The 23,089-nt window shown below is 35.6% G+C and overlaps 1 protein-coding gene across 7 annotated transcripts in view; it reads right to left on the bottom strand.

The window, feature by feature from the left end:
• The window catches only part of ctnna2 (catenin (cadherin-associated protein), alpha 2), a 489,293-nt gene that overhangs the window by 368,124 nt on the left and 98,080 nt on the right, over positions 1-23,089 (bottom strand). For 4 of the 7 annotated variants that reach the window (XM_058790110.1, XM_058790098.1, XM_058790121.1 and 1 more), the window contains exons 4-6: positions 18,572-18,738; positions 17,294-17,413; positions 13,270-13,536 (exon numbers count right to left, since the gene is read on the bottom strand). In XM_058790110.1, the coding sequence (XP_058646093.1) occupies positions 13,270-13,536; positions 17,294-17,413; positions 18,572-18,738 (554 nt within the window). Of the gene's footprint in view, positions 1-13,269; positions 13,537-14,243; positions 14,347-14,512; positions 14,788-17,293; positions 17,414-18,571; positions 18,739-23,089 lie in introns of those variants that run through there. The other 3 variants (XM_058790072.1, XM_058790064.1, XM_058790082.1) reach the window with 3 other exon arrangements.

Here is a 23,089-nt window from a genome sequence, read left to right as displayed (position 1 = left end):
TGCTCACAATACCATTCTTCTGTAGTAATCTAAAATTCTTTACTGGCATTTTTGATAAATGCATCCTTGTATTATTTGTATGTATTATGCATCCTTGTATTAAACAAAATGTTTTATTTCTTTAAAAAAATATTCTTACAGACTTCTTATTTTTGAACAAGTCAAAAGACATGTTTTGAAGACACTTCTATAGATCAAAGATCTCTTAAAAAAAAAAAAGGGAAAAAAGGTATGATTGTTTACATTGTGCTCAACATTCTGCTGCATCCTGACCAGGATAAAGTATGTGCCAGCATCAAATGCATTCTTCGTGCAGATAGCACCATTCCTTTTGAATAGCACTTGAAGAGCTGGTTTCAGACAGGAAAACCTTTTAAAAGACCCCTCTGCTGTACTGCATAAGAACAGCGTGAGACCAGACAGCTTTAAAAGACTACTGGTGGGGGTCAGCATCAAAACCTCTTATTAACAATACTCAGCCCCAGTCTTTCCACCCAAAATCACTTCCACTTCAAGAGCTCTTTGCACATTTGACAGACAATATGCACCAGAAACGCTCAATGCGACTTTTCTTTTGGAAAAATTAACGTTAGTTAAAACTGACTGTTTTTGAGATTTCAAGGTAGTATTTGTCAAAGAAGATGGAAGTCCATCATATCAACCTGCATGGATGCACCAACAATGGACTCTTTAGGCAGTATTTCATTAACCTATCATTATATTTTAAAGTTCAGTCCACTTTGCAGTTTTTTAGGGCCATATGGACAGAATTGCGGAATCCAGTCATAAAAATGGAATTTACTGTATAATGTGGAATGTCACAGAACTGGCCAAATTTTGGATGAATAAATCAAAACTAGGTCAGTACACTTAAATCAAAATGCGATACAGTGTCTGTGAATATTAAGCCGCAAAATACTACTTAAATATAAATTCTGCATGTTCTGTGTCTCTGTGTGAATGAATGGCACAGACACACAGTTTCATTTTCTACAAACATAATGAAGCACACAGTGTTTTCAGCTTCTGCTTCTCCAATACATGAATACATGAACACATGAACATGATCTCTAGAACTGCTCTGAGAGTTACTCTCTCTCTCAGGGTGCCATGCCGAAGGCGAGACGAGTCACTACATGAGCATTTCACCATTTATTTTGAGAAAAAAAAAAAAAAACTATCATCATATCATATAAACAGATCATATAAACTTAAAGATCTTCACAACAACCCATCAAAATAAAAGTTCAGTTTAACTTGAAGACACTGTGACAGAAATATATTACTTAATGTAATGATAGTATTACTAATAATACAATTATTATTAAAACATTATTTTTAAGGAATATTTACCAGAAAAAATTATTTGCCAGAATTTATTTACCAGAAAACTGTAAATACACAACACAGTATTTCTAAATAAAAGTACAACTATTTATTATTACTACTAATAATAAATTAGCTTTGTATAAAATCAGTTATTCACAGATGCTTTTGATTAATAAAATGTAATGAAACCATTCAAATGGAATCCAAAAAATTAATGGAAAATGCAGACTTAAGGGGGAAAAAACATTTCATACAGTCTTAAAAATGTATTTTTTATTAAACTTTTAATAAATTATTGATAAATTGTGTAAGTCATGATTTCAATTAATTACACATGCTTTTTGATTAATAAAATTTAATCTAACCATTAAAACAGAGTCTAGAAAAATTAAAACAGAAAAAAATGTAATTAAAAAAGAGAAGAAATAAAAAACGGAATTTGAAAAAAAAAAAAAAGGGAAACAGAATTTGGGAAAAATAAATAAATAAACAAATAATAATAAAACGGATTTCATAGGGCCCTACAGTTTATTTAAAATTAACATGACAGTTAGGGCTGCTAATCCCGAAATTGGTTTAAGCTTAACTAATAAATGCCATGGTTCATGAAACTACATAGCAGTCAGATAATCAGAATACAGCTTGATGGTTTGAGAACACTCTTGCTCTTTCTTTTATGCAAATATCCTCAAAAACAAAATAAATATATGTGGGAAGCAAAGTAGCATAATAATTATTTTCAGAGAATATATCTTGAGCTAACTAAATATTTCTCACCCCAACTTTTTTTTTTTATTATTTTATTTTATTTTTTATTCTTTAAATAAGAAAAACTGTGGGTGGTCTTTGGGCATGCAATGTGAAGCTGATATGTTTTAATAATAAATAAACAGTCTGTCTTAGTCAACTATGAAAAAACAAAACCAACTAAACTCAACATCAGTGCAACTCTAATGTCTGTTATTCAGAGAACCATGCTGTAGCTGAGATTAAGGGGTTTTGCTCTTTGGCCTATAAATAACTAAATATGTTCAACACACAGAAAGAGAGACAGATATTGATTTTGGGTAACCTCTGTGAAAGGGTTTGGCTCTTCTGCAGGAATAAGAGGACCAAAAGCCCAGGTCTGAGGAACTAGGCATGCACTAGTAAACCCACTGCTGTGTCTGTTTAATCCACTCTAATCCTAAAGTCTACACACTCAGGCCCAAAACAGGCATACAACTGAAACTTTCAGAGATCAAAAAGTGGGATTTTGTTGTGTGGGTGTTTGTATGCATGTCCTCCATCCATTTCTGACTCCAGATGACTACAATATGCAATGAAGCTTTGTTCAATATAAGCCATAACAATGCTCCCTAGTAATCCTAAATTGTTGCAAGTCCCCTCTCAAGATCCAAAAAGGGAGAAAAAAAAAAAAAGGAAAAGGACAGGAAAAGCCGAGGCTGGGCAAATAAAGGTTGTGCCTGCAAAGACAGCCAGAAATGAAGAGAATAGATTGATATAGCAATTACACCATATTCAACTGCAATGAATACATATCCATATATTAGCCTTCCCTGCTCCCTGTGAACATGTGTGTGTGTGCATTCCTGCAGGTGTGCATGACACTGGGGTTTACGCTAGCATGAGCATGTTTAAACATGAAAACTAGAGCATCCAATTGACCATGTACAATTTTTCTTTTTTTTGGTCATTATTTCCAAATTGTGTGTGTGTTTGTGTGTAGGTTGTGTACTGGCCTTTATATAAAGATTATTTATTCCATGTCACTGCGCTGACATAAGATGATTTAAGGGGCACAGGAAGCTCATCTGACATGCCCCATTGGTGGTCTGTCAGGTGTGAGTGCTAATTTGACAGGTACTTTTGTACTACAGATTAATCTAATAGCAGGGGGTTCTCTCCATTTTGGATTTTCCATCATTTTACACAAGAAGTGACATAGTAGAATATGTGAATGGGTCATGAAATGAGACAACTCTGACAAAGAGATTATTTCCTGGCAGCCCTGAGCTACAATAACCACTTACATGAAACTATGAGGAAAGGTCATGAACTGACAACACACCACACACACACACACACACACACAAATGTGTGTACACATAATAACTACACCTAATCTCTATTCTAAAATCCAGAGGGGCAAAGACACATTGCAAAAATAATAAAAGATGACAACTTCTTTGCTACAGACACTTTACGTTTGTGTGTGTGTGTGTGTGTGTGTGTGTGTGTGTTTAAACCAGAGGGGGGTCTTTTCCCAGAACACTTCCATCAGCAACCTGAAATGATTGTGGGCAGGTATGAGAGGGGAAAAAAAAGCAGAGAGCAAGGAAGCAAAAGAAACACAAGGAGGGAGGGAGGGAAGCAAAATGAATAAAGGAAAGAATACAGGAGGAAGGAAGAAGAAAAGATAGAAAACAAGAACTGAAAGAAATAGGGAAGTGAAGAACAGGAGGGAAGGAAGGAACCCTAGTAAAAAAAAAAAAGTTATATATTTAAAATACATTTATTTCATACTAAGTATAGTTCAGATCTATTAACATATTTACTGACAGATAACTCGAGACTTCCTGATTTAAACATTTTAATTACATTTTATCTGGCATATTACTTGAGCACAATGCACATTTCTTAAAGTCTAAAATGCAAAATACAAAATATTTGAAGTGTACCTGAAGTACTTGCAATAGTTCCACTTTAGAACAATCAAATATACTAAGTATATCTTTAATTGGACTTCAGCACTACTTCCGCACAATTCAAATTAATTAATTACAAAATGTGTTGTTCCAATTTAGCAGACTTTAAATATATCAGTTTAGTATACTAAAAGTATAATTTCAGTCTATTTTATTAAGTACATAAATATAAAAATGTATTTGTAGTATACTTAGCATGAAATAAATGTTTTTCAAATACATTTAAATGTATTTATTTTTCACTAGGGAAGGCAAAAAATAAATGCAGAAAATAAATAAAATAACTAAGTAATTAAAGGGAAAAGGAAGAAAACAACGAAGTATGGGTGAAGATAAGAAAATAAGCACAGAATAAAAGGGGAAGAAAGAATATATAAATATATTAAAGGGGTGGTTTATTGCAATTTCACTTTTTTAACGTTAGTTAGTGTGTAATGTTGCTGTTTGAGCATAAACAACATCTGCAAAGTCGCAGCGCTGAAAGTTCAATGCAAACAGAGATATCGTCTTTTAAAATTCTGGAAGTTTAATGCCTACAAAAACGGCTGGTAAGGGACTACAACGAACTACTTCCCGGGTCTGATACGTCACTGACTCAGATAAACCCCGCCCTCGGGAACATGTAGGGAAGGGGGCGAGGCCATGCTGTGCTGCTTTAGAGAAGAGGAAGAGAAAACTAGGGGTGCACGTAAAAATCTATTCATATATGAATCGCGATTCTGTCTTCTAACGATTCTAATGGATTCACAAGTTTCAAAATCAATGTTCTAAAACAGCGGTTCTTAATACTGTTCCTTGCGTCGCCCTGCTCTGCATCTCTCTCTCTCATTCAGATCGTCAGATCAGTTCCATTTTCACATAGCAATGAGAAGCGTTATACATGGACGCGTGTGCGGTTGCCGTACTGTATTAAAGCTTTAATCAGAATAAAACCGTATATTAAAAGCTAACATAAGTAGTAGCATTATAACAGCGTATCTAAACGTATGAGACAACAAACAAACTAACATACCATTAAGAGCCGTGCTTGCACAGGTTCTGCGCGATCCTCTTCACTAATATCCTCTGCGTCTCAATCGGGCTCAAATTGATAAGCAATATAGACGTTTCTATATTGTTATAAATCATTGTTTACAATACAACTGGAGCACATGCCGCTGAGCTGAGGGGCGGGACATTTAGACGCACGCTCGGCGGTTTAGTGAATCACAACACACTGAGCCAGCTAACCAATCAGAGCCCATCACGTATTTCTGAGGGAGGGGCTTCACAAAAACAGGAAGTAATCGAGGCGTTTGTCAGAGAAGGGACAGAGCAGTGTGGAATAAAGGTAAATTATATGAAAAATAATGTGTTTGTAAAAAAACGAAGCATGAACACACGTTAGACTGCACCCCATAAACACAATCAAGCCTAGAAAAAAAAACAGTAAACCACCCCTTTAAAATTATAATAAAAATATTTTCTTAAAAAAACTAACACTAGCTTCTCTATTATTTTTATATATCTGTTTGTTTTCTTTTTATTTATTATACACTTAACAAAAATCAAAAAAAGGCCTCTAACACTAGCTTGCTCTTTTTCTATTCTATTTGTTTTTTTCTTATTTATTATAGAATTAAAAATAAAAATAAATGTAAAGAAAGAAAGAAAGAATGAAAGAAAGAAAAATAAAGCAAGCAAACGAGAAAGGAAGGAGGAAAGAAAGAAAACAATGAAAGAGGGAAGGAAGGACGCAAGGAAGGAAGAACAGGGGGAAAGCAAAACAGAAAGAAAGAATGGAAGAAAGAAGGTACAAAGTAATGAAGAGGAAAGAAAGAAAACAATGAAGGAAGGGAGGAGTGAAGAACCGGAGGATGGAAAAAAAGGAATAATGAAACAAATGAAGAAGGGAAGAAATGAAATGAAGAAGGAAGGAAGGAAATGACGGAAGGAAATAAAAGAATCAAAAGGGAGGGAGCTAGTAGGAATGAAGGAAAGAAAGGGAACAAAATAACAAAGGAAGAATATTAGAGAATACTGCAGAACACAGGAGTGCTGATGATGGGTATTTTCACAGTGGGCTCCTCTGAGTAGATAAGATGGTCACTGAGAAGGTCATCACACACTCAACCAATACCAATCCTCACTGAGATACAGTATTAATACAGAGCTTCGAGTGCAATGACAGACTTGAGCAAGTCTGGTCTGTGACTACCAAACCAAAGACGACGTGAAAGAAGCAACATGAATCACACTTGATCAGACGGAGAGGGATTTCTGGAGTGGTGCAACACTACCCCCTACTGTTTACTGTGTGATCTGCACAGTCTGACCAATGGTGTGTGTGGCCAGACACAACTGCGTCACTCCATAAGACACACGGTCAACACTCTAATAAACACATTCTAATAATCCTCAGCATGACAACATGACATCATAGAAGGCTTTAAAGAAAAAAATACTGCATATGCAATCATTTTAAAAACAAACAGCAGCAATTGCAATCGAAACTGCAGTCCATCTTCTCTCTTCTGCACTAATGAGAAAACAAAACAGGCACTTTAATGGAGAGAAACCTACATGCTCAAGACACTGATTTGTTTTTAAGACTGAAGCACGCTGGTAAACAAATGGCTGTTTGGGGGATAGAAAGTTTTTTTGATGTTCAATTTGCTCAGAGACGACATCCTGTAGGTCAAAACTGAACAAGGAATGCTCTGAGGAAAACAACAGCCACGAATGTGTGTGTGTGTGTGTGTGTGTGTGTGTTTTGTGGATGGTACACTACAAAGGCTGCTGCAATAATGTAATGCTCCATGTTTATCTATGATCAAAATGATGTAAAGCCCTATTGTTCACTGATGCTCAAATAAGAAGTATATTTATTGATAGTTCTCAGCAGTAATACAATATAATATAATATGAAATTAAAATAGCATATTAAAATGATTCCAGCAGACTGGAGTAACGGCTGCTGAAAATTCAAAATAAATTACATTTTTAAATTACAATAGAAAACAGTTTGTTTGTTTATTTTATTTGTTTGTCAAATGAATGCAGCCTTGGTGATCATAAGAGACATCTTTCAAAATAATTGAAAAATAATATTACCAACCCCAAACTTTCAAACAGTAATGTATAATAATAATAATGTGTATTTATAATCATAATCACAATTGACTCTAGATTAGTGAGCCATTTTTGAGCTTGTTGAAATGCATTCTGGGATTGCCTTCACTGAAGAATACATTTATAATGCCTTAAATTACTAGGTTTTGGCACAGAGATAATGTCTCTCTTTATCCCTCAGACCTGTAAACGTCCTCACGACAAATGTGATAAACATCCCAATAGCGCCACAAGTAATTTCCAAAGAAGCTATAAATGCTGCATGAACTGCAAAAATTGTCAACTTGCTCTCTGGTGAGTTCCAAGTCAAATTTTGTAACACTCAAAACAAGGATTACTGTACGTGTTCTTTATCCTCAATTTACTCAGCCGTTTTGTCTTTCCTTTAAGATTTTGCAGTGTCCTGGGTTCAATACCAGTTAAGCTCTATCGACAGCATCTGTGAGGTGCTGTCACTTGGGCTACCACAGAAAGTAATTTGGAATCATCCCCCAATTTGTAAAAACAAGCGAACATCATGTTAACAGGAACACACTTACAAAGGAAGACTATGGGACAAGACATGGGATGAATGTAAAAAAAAATAAATAAATAAATGTTTTGAAATTATAGCCACAAGATTTAAAACTTGGAACTAGAGTGACAAAATTGTTTAGTAACTTTGATTGCACAAAGTAATACAGAATTTAGCAATACAGGACTCTTGTTATGTGCAATGTTATGTGGAATACGACTTTTAATTTTAATAATATATTAAATATTTATAATAGGTATGAAGTACACTACAAATACAATTACATATTTATGTACTTAATAATATATATGTATAAAGACAAATGTTATACAAACTTCCCTAGTTAAAAAAATAAAAATAAAATTATTTAACATACATTTCTTTCCAACTAAGTACAGTTCAAATCTATTAACATATTTACTGACAAATCGCTTGATTAACTGAACTTGAATATCTGTAGTATCACTTGTGCACAATTCACATTTATTGATATTAAGGCTAAAATGTGTTTTAATGTCACTATTGATGAGGATTGTATGCTTAATATCTTGAATAATGTCTTTAAAAGCAAGATATTTAAAGTGTACCTAAAGTGTCCTTGCAATAGTTACACTTAAGCATAATCAAATACACTTAAGTATATATTTAGCTGGACCTCAGTAATACTTTTGCACAATTAAAAGTACGGACCAAAAGTACAATTACAGGGTATTTTTATTAATTACATAAATATGTAAATGTATTTGTAGTATAAATGTACTTCAAATATATTTTAGTATATTTCTTTTTCACTAGGGTTGTCTTAAACATATCCTATATTTTCAGAAATAACATAAAATATAAAGATTATTTCATAGCCAAAATGGAGACATGTAGGTCATAATGAAAAGGACTAAAAGTATAACACCAGTAAAAGAAAAGGCCAGCATCTTTCAGCACGTCACCATCATGCAAACATGAAATATCTGACATACAGTAGTAGTTCTTTACAGGTTTTTGCATTCCACAGCGTGTCACAGATTGAAGCGTGCCATTACACAGGCAAAACCTGACCCTTCACACAGACTCACACACCTAACTTCAAAACAGGTCAGACTGATTATCAAAGCAGAACATTCCCCAGCAGATGGCACAAATTTCACACAGAATTTTCAAACAGATGTATAACTTCTGTCAGGATATGTCTATCAACATGCATATTCACTCTGATAAATAAGAGTGTGAATGCTGGCTGAGCAGTGTGTCTGAGCTTCATGAGAAATGCAGGAGGTCTGGGAGGCACAGATTCATTAGCGGGACGTCTCCACACTTCACACCCGTCTTGCACCTCCAGCTATGATTCCTCTTCCAGAAACCAAATGCATCACTGACAAACACAATCTAATGCTGTCCAACAAGTGTGAGAAAACCTCCATTTACACACTGACTACCAATAAACAGCAATCTCAAAAAAGCAAAGTACACTGAGTGAAGGGAAGAAATGGTGAGAGGGAGAATAAATTGTGAAAATGTATGAAAACATTTTTTGTTGTTAAAAATGTGCATTTTTAGACATTACGTGACTATGTGCAAACAAAATCACACAAACAATGAAAAAGGCTTCCCAAAGTGCCATTAAGTGGCTTACTCATGGTAATACTGCATAGCTAGCAGTGTGAAACTCTAGAATAGTGGTTCTCAACCCGCGACCCGTCACAAATCTAAATGCGGCTCACCATGATGAACACACACACAAAAAAATAAATTTTAGTTTTTACATTAATTTAAAAATGTACTGAACAAATTGAGCTACAATGTTTTTGTTATGTAAAACAATTTAGTTTTTTCATATTATTTTCAGACATGAGCAGACCTATGTACTCACGTAATTAAAGTTACGCATTTAAATAACAATTACAATCACTTATCCCCATGTCGTTCCAAACCCGACACAGAGGAGACGAATTGTTGAATAAAGTTGTTGTTCTTTTTTCTTTGCATACAAAAAGTATTCTCGTAGCTTCATAACGTTACGGTCGTACCACTGATGGCAGATGGACTATTCTGACAATGTTTTTTATACTTTTCTGTGCCCTGACAGTGTTAATTATTTGGCAGTCAATGGGCCAGTCACAAGCCTCCTGGTTTTCATCCAAAATATCTTAAATTGTGTTCTGAAGACGAACAAAGCTTTTACGGGTTTGGAATGACATGGAGGTAAGTGATTAATGACAAAATTTTCATTTTGAGGTGGAATAACCCTTTAAACTACTTATCAACAAAGAAGAAAAAAAAATAAATAAAAAAAAATATATATATATATCAATTTACAATAAACAGTAAATTTACAATAGACAGAGACACAGTTTAGCTGTATATACAATAGGCTATTACATCATAATATACTAGAATAGAAGAAGTATTTTATTTTAGAACATCGGTTATTACTTATAATGCTAATATAATATAATATACTTATATTATATTACGATTATTAAGTTATTTTAGGCTTAAGTTTTATCTTATAGTTACAGTCATTATAAGTCAAATATGTATTATAAGTTGACAAATTATAATAATATCACAAATATGGCTTCAGGCTTGGTGTTTTACCTACATTTATTGTTGTCTGTTAAATTTTCTGAAAGTTTTATATAATAAAAAAAATAAATTACAAATAAATTTAATTAAAAAAATAAATAATTGAAATAAATCTGAAATACAATAAAATAAATTCTTAAGATTAGATGAAAACTTAAACTTAAAAACTAATTTGAAATGTTGCATTGGCAACTTAAAAATAAATGATTATTAGAAATATTAAAAATAATAATAACATAAAGAACATAAAATTACTAAAACTTACACTAAAATTAAAATCAAAACTGAAAAATATTTTAAAAAGTTAAATCAAAATATTAGTCAATGTTATAATAATACTAGTGGTGGGCCGTTATCGGCGTTAACGTGCTGCGTTAACGTGAGACTCTTATCGGGCGATAAAAAAAATATCGCCGTTAATCTATTCTCAAAGTTGGGTTGGGAGCTGGGTCTATACTACGCAAGCTATGATGACTTTCACCTTGATATTTTAGCGCGGATGTATACCTAGCCGAATTGCACTGTAGGGGGCGAGAACGAGTCTTCGAACCTGTGTGTATGCGTGCTAACATGGATGCAGCTATGAAGCCGCCGGGTTTGCTTCAGGGAAAATTTATTTTTAAGAAGCTTCCCAATGGAAATCTCAGTGTTTCCCCTACCATTATTTTAGGGGGGCGGCCCTTGTTCTTTTATTAAACAAATTAAATAGCCTTATGTTATTTATCTTATTTACACGACGGCGTGTCATTTATGTCTCTACTTTACATGGTAGCGCTCTCTGTATCGCGCGCACAGCGGAGTTCCGCCCCGGTTCACGCACACACATACACACACACAAACAAACGTAAGCGTACACTCAAGTGAGCACACTCCCACTCCTATTTGTAAATATTAAGCCGCAAAACGTCTATTTAAATATGACTTCTGTGTGTCTCTTTGTTAATGTATGGCGCAGACGCGCGGGTTTGTTTACTCATACAGAAGCGTGCGACGCTTGCGGTGATATTAACGTCTGTCGTCTCACTAAATGAGGACATAAATACATGAACAACATCTCCAGAACTGCTCTGAGAGTCACTTCATGAGCATTCGAGCGTTTCATTTGAGAAAAACTATCCTCATATCATATACACACAAATGTAAAGGTATTCAAGGCAACCCGTCAAAATAAAAGTTCGGTTTCACTTGAAGACATTGGGCAGAACGTAATAGACTACTACTACTAAAACTATTAAAACCTTATCTTTAAGGAATAATCATACAATGTCTTCAATGTTATTATCAATATTAAATCCCCTTTATTTTTATGTCGGGAAAAAATGCAAAAGCCTTTAGGTAGGCTACCTTATGTAATTTTAAATTACATAATTTAATTTAATTAATTAGCCTATTAATTACCACGACACCACGAATTACCACCATATTATGTTTGCTTCTTAATGACTGCTAGTTGTTTACTACTAGTAGTGAACTTATTCTGATCTACTTGGCAGAATTCAAATGAGCCATTTTAATCTAGATTAATTCCAAGATTACAGTGAGATTAATCTAGATTAAAAAAATTAATCTATGCCCACCACTAAATAATACATAAAATAATAATAAAACATCAGTGAACCAAAAACAGCCACTAAGTGTCACTGCTATACAGAGAGCGCAGACACCTCAGAAAAAAAAGTGTTTAGACAGAAAAAGCAACTATGTTCTCAAATACCTGTTCTAGTAATTCACGTTAGTACAAGTAATTGCAATGCTAATAATTTTGCAATAAACATATTCTCTTAACTTTGCAAGCACAAAGTGCCCATGGCAATAAAATTGTCAAAATGTTTAGGGTTTCTTGGTCACACTATGTCCTAGTGGTACACCAGATGTGCACTCTGGAGAACTGCACTCAGTTCTAACTAAAAAATTCACATTCATGTTTTGTATTGAATAAACATCTTTAATATATTGCATGAGGACCTGCTTTAGTTTTTGCTGTCTAGAAGCACTATCGTGCTAAAGCGAAATGGAACTGCAGTTGTTTTTTAGTTATGTTTTTAATTACAGCCTCTCTTGATGAATGTCTGTCCATTGTGGCACAGCATTGCCTCCAGGCAACATAAACAGCAAAACAACTTATTCTAAACTACTAAAACTGTGAGTCTTCATCTCATTTGAGCCTACAAATAGATTTGACACCATTTATATACATACTTTTGACTATTTAGTGTGTCAAATATGCTCCTGAAATGTCCAGCACCTGTTGTCAATCACTATTTAAACAGATATTATTAATTTTGAAAAAAAAGTCTTGGAGAAGAGAAACAGAGGGCAGACAAATAATATTCCAAACATTATAAGAAGTTTTAAAACAAACAGCATTACTTACTACATTCTTTCAAAAATTGTTGTAACATTTGTGCACTGTAGTACTTATGATCACCTTCATAACCACTAGATGGCAGCCTAATATTCCAAATATAGTCTCTCACAGTAAGTTAATACTTTTGTGATGGTTTTCCATTAATGTTTTTGCTGGATTGCCTTTAGAAAGGCTACTTGTTTTATAGGGCAAACAAAATAGAGTATATGAAGAAAGTAGTGCATATAACAGACAAGGACAAGGATTTGAGGTGGAGTGAAGAACCTATTGATTCTGTTATATTGCACAACAATGTTGGCACAATATGGATACTTTCAAAATGTTGCATTTACAGATTATGGTGCTTGGAAGTATACATTTTTAAATATATGTTCTGCATCTACATTTGTTTAGTATTGTTTAGTTGTGTTTTTTGTTTGTTTGTTTTGTTTTGCCAGTGTCGCAAGTTTGGGGCAGTTTTGGGGCAGCACCAAACAGCCACAGTGTTGACACCTTCTAAGGACTACAACGATTTATAAACAGCTTACTTCAAAGTAGACACACTAAATTTCAAATGGAGGAAATCTGAAACATTGAAAAACAATGGACAAATTTTACAGATGATGTCATTGCAAACTTAATATGCTGCAATAAACAATATTTGAACCGAGTTTACTCACATCAAACTCATTGAGAGCGGCGGCCAGCTCGCCGATGCCAGCGTGCCCGTGCTTCTCGTCGGTGGGTGAAGTGGCCTGGGCAGAGCTGGAGATGCCCCCGATGGCCTCTTGGACCTGTTTGAAGACATAGTCGCGGTTGGCACGTGTAGCAGCCACGTCGGGGTGGCGCAGGAAGGCCTGAGAGGCAGTATAGAGCATAGTGGCGTTCTTCTTAAGAGCCCCTCGAGCCGCCGCCATCTCGTCCCTGCACTGAGGGTCCTTCAGCTCCTGGCACACACATACATAAATATCTGTTTCAGACCTGTCACTTTAAGACCTACTGCACAGATCTAATATAGCCTACTCATGCACATGTTTATATTCATTTAAAACATAATCATCTGTGTTTTATGTGAACAGTCCACACACAGGGCATTTTTAAAATAACTGTGTGTGCATTTGCCCATTGACCATTGTATTGTTAGATAATAGCTAGTTAAATTCTAATAGTAGTTAGATAACATAAGCAGCAACTAACTAGCTACCTAGTCAGATGTCAGAATGCTTACATTTTCCTCAAATTAATTGTAGTCATTTGTGTAGCTACATAAAAATATCAAAGCTAAACAAATTATTAAACCCTGAATTAGTTTCTATTAAGACTGCCTATTCAACGAAAAATGTATACCCTCTCCCTGGATATATAATAAAATGTTTTGTTGAGTGCAGTTGGTTGCCTTGTATACAGTATGTAGCATTTTTATTACTGAAAATTTTTTTAAAAACATTTGGGGTTTAGCATTGTGCATAGGCCTACTTAGTGAGCCACGCAAGATAACATTAGGATGAGTAAATATGACCATAGTAGAACGAGAAAAATAATGCATAATGCATGAATAATGTAAATGTATCCCCCTTCTCTCCAAATTGAAACAAAGAAAAACATTATTAATGCTACTATAGTCAGTGTAACAACATTATGCGTTCATATTTACCGAAAATTGATGCAAACAGAGTTGCTGCTGCTATCTGTCCCGCTTTAACCCACTCAAACAGGTTGACGGCGATACTATTGAGCGATACATGAACCGCGTGACCACATGTCGGCAAGATACACTATGTGTATATATATATATATGTATACACACACACACACACACACACACACACAAACAACATCCCTGCATATTACTGTTGGTCCTTTTAAAATTTCTGTCCTGTAACAGTTGTCAATTGTTAAATGTATTACAACTAGGCTACTTACTTCTTACCTCACAGAAACACTCTGACCGTTAATATTGCGTCACTCGGCTTCTGTGAAGAGTAAAGCCCGCCTTTTTGTTTGACTTTTGTGTGGACCTGACAAATGTTGTGAGACAGTCACAGACCGCCAAGAAAGACTTTAGGGACACTGGGGCAGCTCAGAATACAAAGTTATCTTGGCGTTGACGACTGCACCAAAACATTTATTACTCGAAGTCTTTTGCTTTTCAGCGCACTGCTGCTGAGTCTGACTCGCGTACATCATGTGGGCGCCACTGGCTTTTTAAGTAGTCGCAAATTGTACCTGCATACTTTAAGGTCAAAATGCATACTTGCTATGCAAAATACCTACAGGTTGGCAGGTCTGTTGTATTTCATCAGGTATCCAAAACGACTGTACTGTAAAGCAGAAGATTAAATGGACTTATAAACTTATGAGACCTTAAGGAAAATTTTCATTGCATTAAATTAATTTTCAAATTTAACTGACAGTTGCTATGCAACTATCCATCCCATAATTGCTCTTTCCTGCATTCAAAGCTTTGTGAGTTTCATCATATGGGTAAAATGCTGTAAAAGTTAATAAAAAGTCATAAACCTAACTACAAAGAAAACCAAATTATAATAATGTTTTATTTTATTTTATTTTATAAAATTACTTAGTGAACATAAACATGCAAACATAACATACATACATTTTGATAGATTTCAGTCTGGGTTTAGAGAATTTCATAGTACCGAATCTGCCCTGGTGAAGGTTACTAATGATATTTTACTTTCCCTTGACTCTGGTTCTTGCTGTATCTTAATCATGCTTGATTTAAGTGCAGCATTTGATACAATAGATCATGACATCCTTCTTCAAAGACTTGATCAAATAGCTGGTTTTCAGGGATCTGTGCTGAACTGGTTTGCTTCCTACCTTAAGGACAGATCTTTTTCTGTGAATCTGGGAAACTATTTCTCATCTCTGGCTAAAATGTCCTACGGTGTTCCGTTTTTTTTACAGTTAAATAATGATAAAACCGAGATAATGGTTTTTGGTCCAACAGCTGTGTCCACTGGCATTGTCAAGCAGCTTGGCCCTCTGTCATCAAATGTACGTGATCGTGTTAGAAACCTTGGTGTTGTCTTTGATCCTGTGTTGTCTTTTGATAAGCAGATTAGTACTGTTGTGAAAAGCAGTTTCTTCCTATTAAAATCAAGAAGATGCTTTCTATGAAGGACCTTCAAACTGTAATTCATGCGTTTATAACTTATATAACATATATTCTTGGTTAGTACCAGTCCTTGATTCTGATTGGTCAACAGCTGTGCTTATTTATTTATTTATTTATTCTTCATGTTAAAGCAGTGGTTCTCGATCTTTTTATACCAAGTACCACCTCAGAAAACATTGGCTCTCCAAGTACCACCATAATGACCAACATTAAAATACAGTAGCGTAGTAGTCCTAACTATTCAGCTACAACTCTGCACAGTTCGAAAACGTGGCAGTTTTATTACTAATAAGAATATGTAATGTTGTCAGCCACTTTAACATTGTAAATACACAGTTTGAACATTAGCACAGCTCAGTGCTTACAAACAGGTAGGCCAAAATAAAAAACTTAAATAATGATAAATCAAAATGTGTTGTACCTAAAAGTTAAATAAAAACCGTACTGTACTTAAATGTATACAATACAAGAACTTTACTCAAATAAAGATTAAATTAAAATGTAATGTGTTTTAACATTAATTTATATTTAATTTAGTGATTCCTCTGCGTACCACTCGAGGGAACCACTATGTGAAACATAGTGAAACATCAATAATCTGAGGCTGTCGCCGATCTTGGACAGTTAAGGGATTAAAGCACAACAATTATTGATTCAACCAATGGTTCATTGTATCACTGTGCAACACCCTTAGCAACATATACAATCAATATAGCATTAAAACTGTTCTATTATGTATTTCAGCAAAATTAACTGCATCAATGTAATGACTTATGAGTGACTCCTGCTGGTGTCATTCACCTTTAATTTTGAGGCCATGCCCTTCCTCCAACAAAGAAACTCTTTTCATGTGGGAGAAACCTTGATGTGTGCACGTGTCTGAGTGGAACCATGTTGCCAAATCTGTAGTTTTCCCACAAAACTGAGCTACTTTTATACTGCTGCAGCGGGCCATTTTTTTTTTTTATCATTCTGTGGGTTGAAGCGAGACCCACCACCCCTGGAACACAATTTTGACCCCCTGAAACGTGATTTTAATAGCCATTTTCCTCTGGAACACAACCGGGCTAGTTTTGAATAGCAAGGTTTTGTTACACAGACCTGGCAACCCTGGAGTGAAAGTCCACAGTTTCCAAAGAGTGGAAGGAATATTACTGTATTTATTAGTTTTCTGTTTCAGGTATGGTACTGTATGTTCATCAGTTTGCACTGTAATGACGCTTACAAACTCGAGCTATGCTGAAGACAATTGTTTTGCTGAGAGACAAGCAGATGTATGTGTTTGAGGAAATATTACATATGGCATTAAAAAATAAATGACACAGTGGATGAGAACAGTTCCTATTCTGTTTTTATTTGAGTTTTATAAGATGATTATCTTGCCATTTACTGTCACTGTCAGTAACATTTTAGTGAAAGGATAGCATTTAATCAATTTACTTAAAAAATTCTGCTTCCTATTAACGCCCTTCAGCCAAGACCTACACAATACAGCATGGCTTCTTGTACCTTACTGCTTATATTATAGATAGATAGATAACAACTGTGATATTTCATAATACCTGCTGTCTGCGAGCAGCAACATAGTTGAGTTTGACCATCTCTTTTCCAAACTCCTTAAAGCGATTGGCCAAGTCCTGCTCATTGGTGGCATTCTTGACGGCTTCTAGAGCTTCTTCCACCTGTAAATCAACACACACACACAAACAAACATTCAACTGTTTAAACATCATCCATAAAATGAAAGGTAGTAGAAAAGTTCCATAAAGCACTTTAACTGATGTGATTGAGTGACAGTTAACTTTTGTAGTGCTTATTATTGTTTCTCCTGGGGCACATATAATTCTGACAGTTTTCACTCTCCGTAATGAGACTAGCAGAAGAACAAGGAGGTGCTTTGTCCCTTGTGGGACATCTAAAAGTTTCTCAGCCTCATCCTACACTCTAAAAGCTCTCCTTTCGCAACCATTAAGTTTCACAGATCTTAGTTCTTAAATTTGTTTAGTGATTATATAACAGAGAGGCTGCTAGTAAACAAAAAAGTGTTTTAAATCCCTAAACTTAAAAAAAGAAGAAGAAGAATTGTGTTTGCCTTAGTGCCGGTGGGGAACAAAAATCGAAAGAAAGCAGAATAGTGCAACTAGAAGCAAAGATTATGGGTGTGGAAATTAAGATACAAATGCAAAAAGACTCAATTCTGCCAAAATAGTCTTATATACACCATAAATATAAATGCAAAATATGGGAGCCTAACTGATGACCAGAAGCAAGTGAATGAAGTGAATATCTGAGAAAGTTATTTTTGCATTTTAATAGTCTGTTGCAAAGTTATGCCAGGAGGTTGTTGCTTCGGCAATATGCGCTATGCAAATAAACAGCAAGACTCCAGATAAAGTTTACAGTTTCTTTGTATTATAATAAATATAACTTCTTGTGCCCTTGATATAGGTTTCCTTGGATATTGAAACAATTGAGAGGCAGGTCTGGCTTGTTCTGAACCGGTGAACAGTGACCAGCTGTGAAGACAGTTGCAGCGATGAAGCTTTAAACACTCAATCAAAATGAAAAAGGGGAAAAAAAGATGACAATGAATTCAACATGAGACAGCTCTCAAAGGCAACAAAAATGTGGTCATTTAATGTATATAAAAGTGTAAATGTTAAGGAGTAATATATTTGAAGTGGCTAGTGGAGAGTAGGAAGGTATAACACAGTAAATATATAAAATGAAATAAAATAAAAGTATTATTATTAAATGACAAATAAACTGTGATTAATTTCACAAATGAACTGCAACTGTGGAAAAATGGCCAGTGAGAAATGAATAAGAAGCGAACATACGATCTTGAGGTGAGCCAGGAGCCTCATGACGTCAGCCATGTCAGCCAGGATGAGGAGGCGAGTGACGGCAGAGAGGAGGGCGCGGGCGGCACGGACCATGGTGCCACGTTTCACAGAGGAGCAAGGGTCATCCGCAAACTCTGAGGAGGCCACGCGCATTGTCTCACCTGCACAGAGACACAAAACAACCAAGACAAAAGCAAACAACATATGTTGAGTTCCACCACACTGCAAATCCCTTGTGCATTTTTAATTCGAAACCCACTAAAGCTGCATGGACATGTCAATGGTTTATTAATAGCTGTGCATCTGTTTACCAGTGAAATAAATTGCGAGTACAGGCAAGTTTGCCAAGAGTGTTCATTAGTGAAACAGCACACTACAGAAAACCAGTGTACAGGGGGTTGCTGGTGTCTGGAAAACAATGTGCCAGTTTTATGTCAAACACTCACTGAAATGCAGTGAAGTCCATTTTCCAATTCTAACTTTTTAGAACTTTAACCACAAAAGTAGAAATCGCTATGCAGAAAATAAAGTCTATAATAAAAAAAAAATTAATAAAAAAAAGCCATTTGTAGATTGGCACAGGAGTGATGTAAGCAGCTTTTTAATACTCTTTCATTGTGATTGACATTATTAGCTGACCACGCACCTCCTGAACTTTTATGTATTCAAAAGTAGCACTTTCTATGTACTGTATGTATGTGTTATACTTAGGAGGAAAAAAACTGATTCAGACTGTCAGAATGTTACTGTGGCATGCTTGCTGAAGTAAAAATGATTAATTTATTTCAAGGTTCATTGACAGAATCTATTAATGACCCTACAGTAAGTGGACTCCCACCTTCCATCTGAACAGGAGCCGCAGGCAGGACAGAGTTGATTAATGAAAGCTTACAAAAAGCCCGGCTGAGACATTAGCAAATGTCATTGAATCTGAGAATGATATACAGAGAAGAAAGACTGTGGCAAACTGACTTCCCAGAGTCTAGGGAAAGAGAGAATATTTGTTTTTAAGCCTGTACAGGCTCTGTGTGGGTGAACACTTGCGTGCACATAATAAATATGGCTGTACTTTAGTGTATGTGCGTGTTCTGCTGTTTCTCTCACACAGTGAACTGAAACGACAGAATGCCAGCTATTCTTAACAGAGCCTCGATGCTGCCCCTCCACTTCCAGGGGAAATGTCAGCACTGTCCTCTGGCTCTGTGCATTGTTGTGGCAGCTCTACCTTCACGGATTACCACAGAAGGTTATAATCTTATTTCCACCCTAGCGCTTTTTTCTACCCCCAGTATAATTAAACAAGTCAAAAGAACAGACACATTCAGACAAATTCTCATCCAAGCTATGTGAAACAATCCTTATTTTTGCAATGATGTTTGGTCATGCTAATGGCATAGAAATCAAAAGCTAAAAACTGTTTTAAACCTATTTGCAAAGCACCAGACTGTAATATCACATCTGATGACCTAGAATAAATGAAAGTGAGTGTTAGAGATAACCAAGTCAATATTTAATGAGTGCAATGCTTATTTCTCCAGAGAAACTAAATCATAAGTAAAAAAAAAAAAAAACCATATATATACATAAAACTAAATTCCTTCACCTCACTCTATCAGAAATAATTTCTGCCAACTACTGAATAGACAGGACAGTGTGGTATCAAGGGCAGTGGATTCATCTACGCTGACTTAAATAAACCAGATTGAGCAGACATCATCTTTGTAGACACAAGGTTGACAGCCTGCCTACTTCCAGATGCTGCCTGATAAGAGATAATTTGAAGGTTTTACACACACACACACACAGGCCTATACTTGCACTCTGTAAAGAGTGGTACTGTAGGTAACAAGAGTCAGACAGAGATATTAATGCTAATTATTTTTGACCAGAGAGAGGATGTGAAAGAGATCAATGTTTGTTTTCTATATATTTTATATGAACAATAATTAAATTTGTTAAATGAAGAGAAACTGATGACAAAACTATATCCATTGGGATTGCCACTACTTCAGCTTCAGCTTGGTAGCAAATTAAGACTACTGAGAAAATGATCATGTGTATTCATCAGTATTCCGTGAGTTTGTGCCAAAACAACAACAAAAAAAAAAATATATATATATATAGTGACTAATAATAAGTTTAGATGAATGGGTCATCGGTTTCTCATAATTTAAAACAAAAAAAAAACATTACAAAAAAAAAATAAAAAACAGTGACTTATACAATGTTGAGATGAATGGGTCATCACTTTTTCATCATTTAAAACAAAAACACAACAAAATAAAATTACAATTACATAATTTTCAGTTACGATGAATGGGAACGCTAACAAATTTCTCCAGGTTTTATGGACCTTGGTAGAGCAACTTAAAAAGGCTAGCATTAGCCAAATAGTCTACTGATCCCTGAGATGACCCTCATTACTGCAACCTTGTTGGAAAACCACTGCAGTCTTGTTTTCATTCTGCAGTGTATCTTCTGCATTGTCTTTTGATTCCATACTTGACCTTCTGAAACACTAAGATAAATATGGTAAAGTATATTATTAAATCATGTAAACAAACCCCAAGCTGAACAGGACAAAAATGCACTTACATTTCTCTGAAAAGTCTTAATATGCAATTTTACATTGAAGAGCTCATGTGGGAGGGTAAGGCATTTGTAACTTATTTTAAACAAATGTCAAATCAGATGAGCAGCTAGCAACAGTGAAAAATGACTGTTTCATAGATTTGTTTGGTCTTATAATTGACTAGCAGTTTAAAGGATTGGTTCACTTCCAGAATAATTTGCCTACCCCCATCCAAGATGTTCATGAGTTTCTTTCTTCAGTCGAAGAGAAACTCTCCAACTTCCAAATAATCTGACATTATTGTTCTACTTTTTTTTTTCTTTTTTTGTAAAGGGTGTTTGCCTTGCTTTGCATGTTTGCTTTGTAAACACTGGGTTGGTACTTACGCCTACGTCACACGTACATGATTACGTAATGTGTGCGGTTGAGCAAGTGCAAGACGAGCATTTGTGGTTAAAAAGTATATATATATATATATATATATATATATATATTTTTTTTTTTTTTTTAAGCGGACCAATCGTTTCGCTAGATAAGACTTATTCCTCATCTGGGATCGTGTAGAGCCCTTTGAAGCTGCAATTTGGACCACCACTGAAGTCCACTATATGGAATGTTTTCCTCAAAAATCTTTATTTCTTTATGACTGAAGAAAGAAAGACATGAACATATTGGATGACATAGAGGTGAGTAAATTATAAGGACATTTTTATTCTGGAAGTGAACATTCTTTAATTGTCTTTTGTTTGAAAGTTTCACCAAGTGAGTTTTCATTGTCATTAAATTAATAAATCAATAACTATGGGACACAAGTGACAATTAAATCAAAATCTATTTTCAAAAATCACACCTCTAATTTCTATTTTAAGTATTTTCTTTGTCTTTTAGCCCCTGTTTCACAGTGAGTACCAGACGGTCAGCCTTGGGAGTGGCAAACCACTCAGACCATTATGTCCAGTGTTCATTAACCTCATCACAGTTAAAGGTCGGCTTGCTAATGGTCCACGCAGAGTATTTTAACACACTTAATTCTGCCCCTGCAGCCGGGGGGCTTGGCTCAGTCTCCATCTGTCAGTGCAGCAGTCCCTTCCCTGCAGTACCTGAAAAAAGCTTGTATATTTTCACCAAAACTTACTCTTAAAAACTCATTGAACAGGGATATCTCACTGCGGACCTGTGGAAAAATATATACTACATTATGTAAGATTTTTAAAAGGTGCTCTTACCAAGACTGCAAACAAACAAACAAACAAAAAAAAAATAGTATAATATTGTCACTCCCATGGACTGTCTTTGTGTTTTGTTGTGTTTTGCTCCCAATGTGCTCCCCGTTGTTACGTGAAGCAGACCAGACACAGAGGATGATGGAATATACACAGGAGTTTATTGAGATGAGCAGACGGGTAAATATTGCAGGATGATAGAGATGATAATAGTGGTATCGAAGACTGATAAAGGATATCTTGTTGGTGGTTGCGTTGCCAGGAACTCGTGGAGGATGGGATGTGCATACACCTCGGACTGAGACTGACTGCTAGCTGGGACGACAGATGAAGACAGACAGGCGTAAGAGACACGGGGGAACACCGATGATCTGGGGGAGGAGGTAAGTTTTCGAGAGGTAAGTATCCAATCATGGAGGGTGAGAGTCCACTTCGTGAAGTCGAGATCGGACAGTGACAGGTGTGAGGTGTGTGCTTAAGTAGTGTTGATCTTAATGAGTGTTGATGAGGTGCAGGTGGTTGGGATTAAAACTCAGGTGACTGTGATCACTGTGTGTGATTGGTGGAGGAGCCTGGTTGATCCGTGACATTTCCCCCCTCTCCATGGCCCGCTCCTGAGGAACCGGCGCCGTGGTGGTCTTCCTCTGGTTCTGGGTGCTGGGCGGTTGGGGAAGTTTGAGTGGAATTCCTCCATCAGAGTTGGATCCAGGATGTCGT

This window comes from Onychostoma macrolepis, chromosome 01 (assembly GCF_012432095.1).
Source record: "Onychostoma macrolepis isolate SWU-2019 chromosome 01, ASM1243209v1, whole genome shotgun sequence".
NCBI lineage: Eukaryota > Metazoa > Chordata > Actinopteri > Cypriniformes > Cyprinidae > Onychostoma > Onychostoma macrolepis.
The sequence above is the reverse complement of the archived record's forward strand: the minus strand, read 5'-3'. Positions and strand labels throughout refer to the sequence as shown.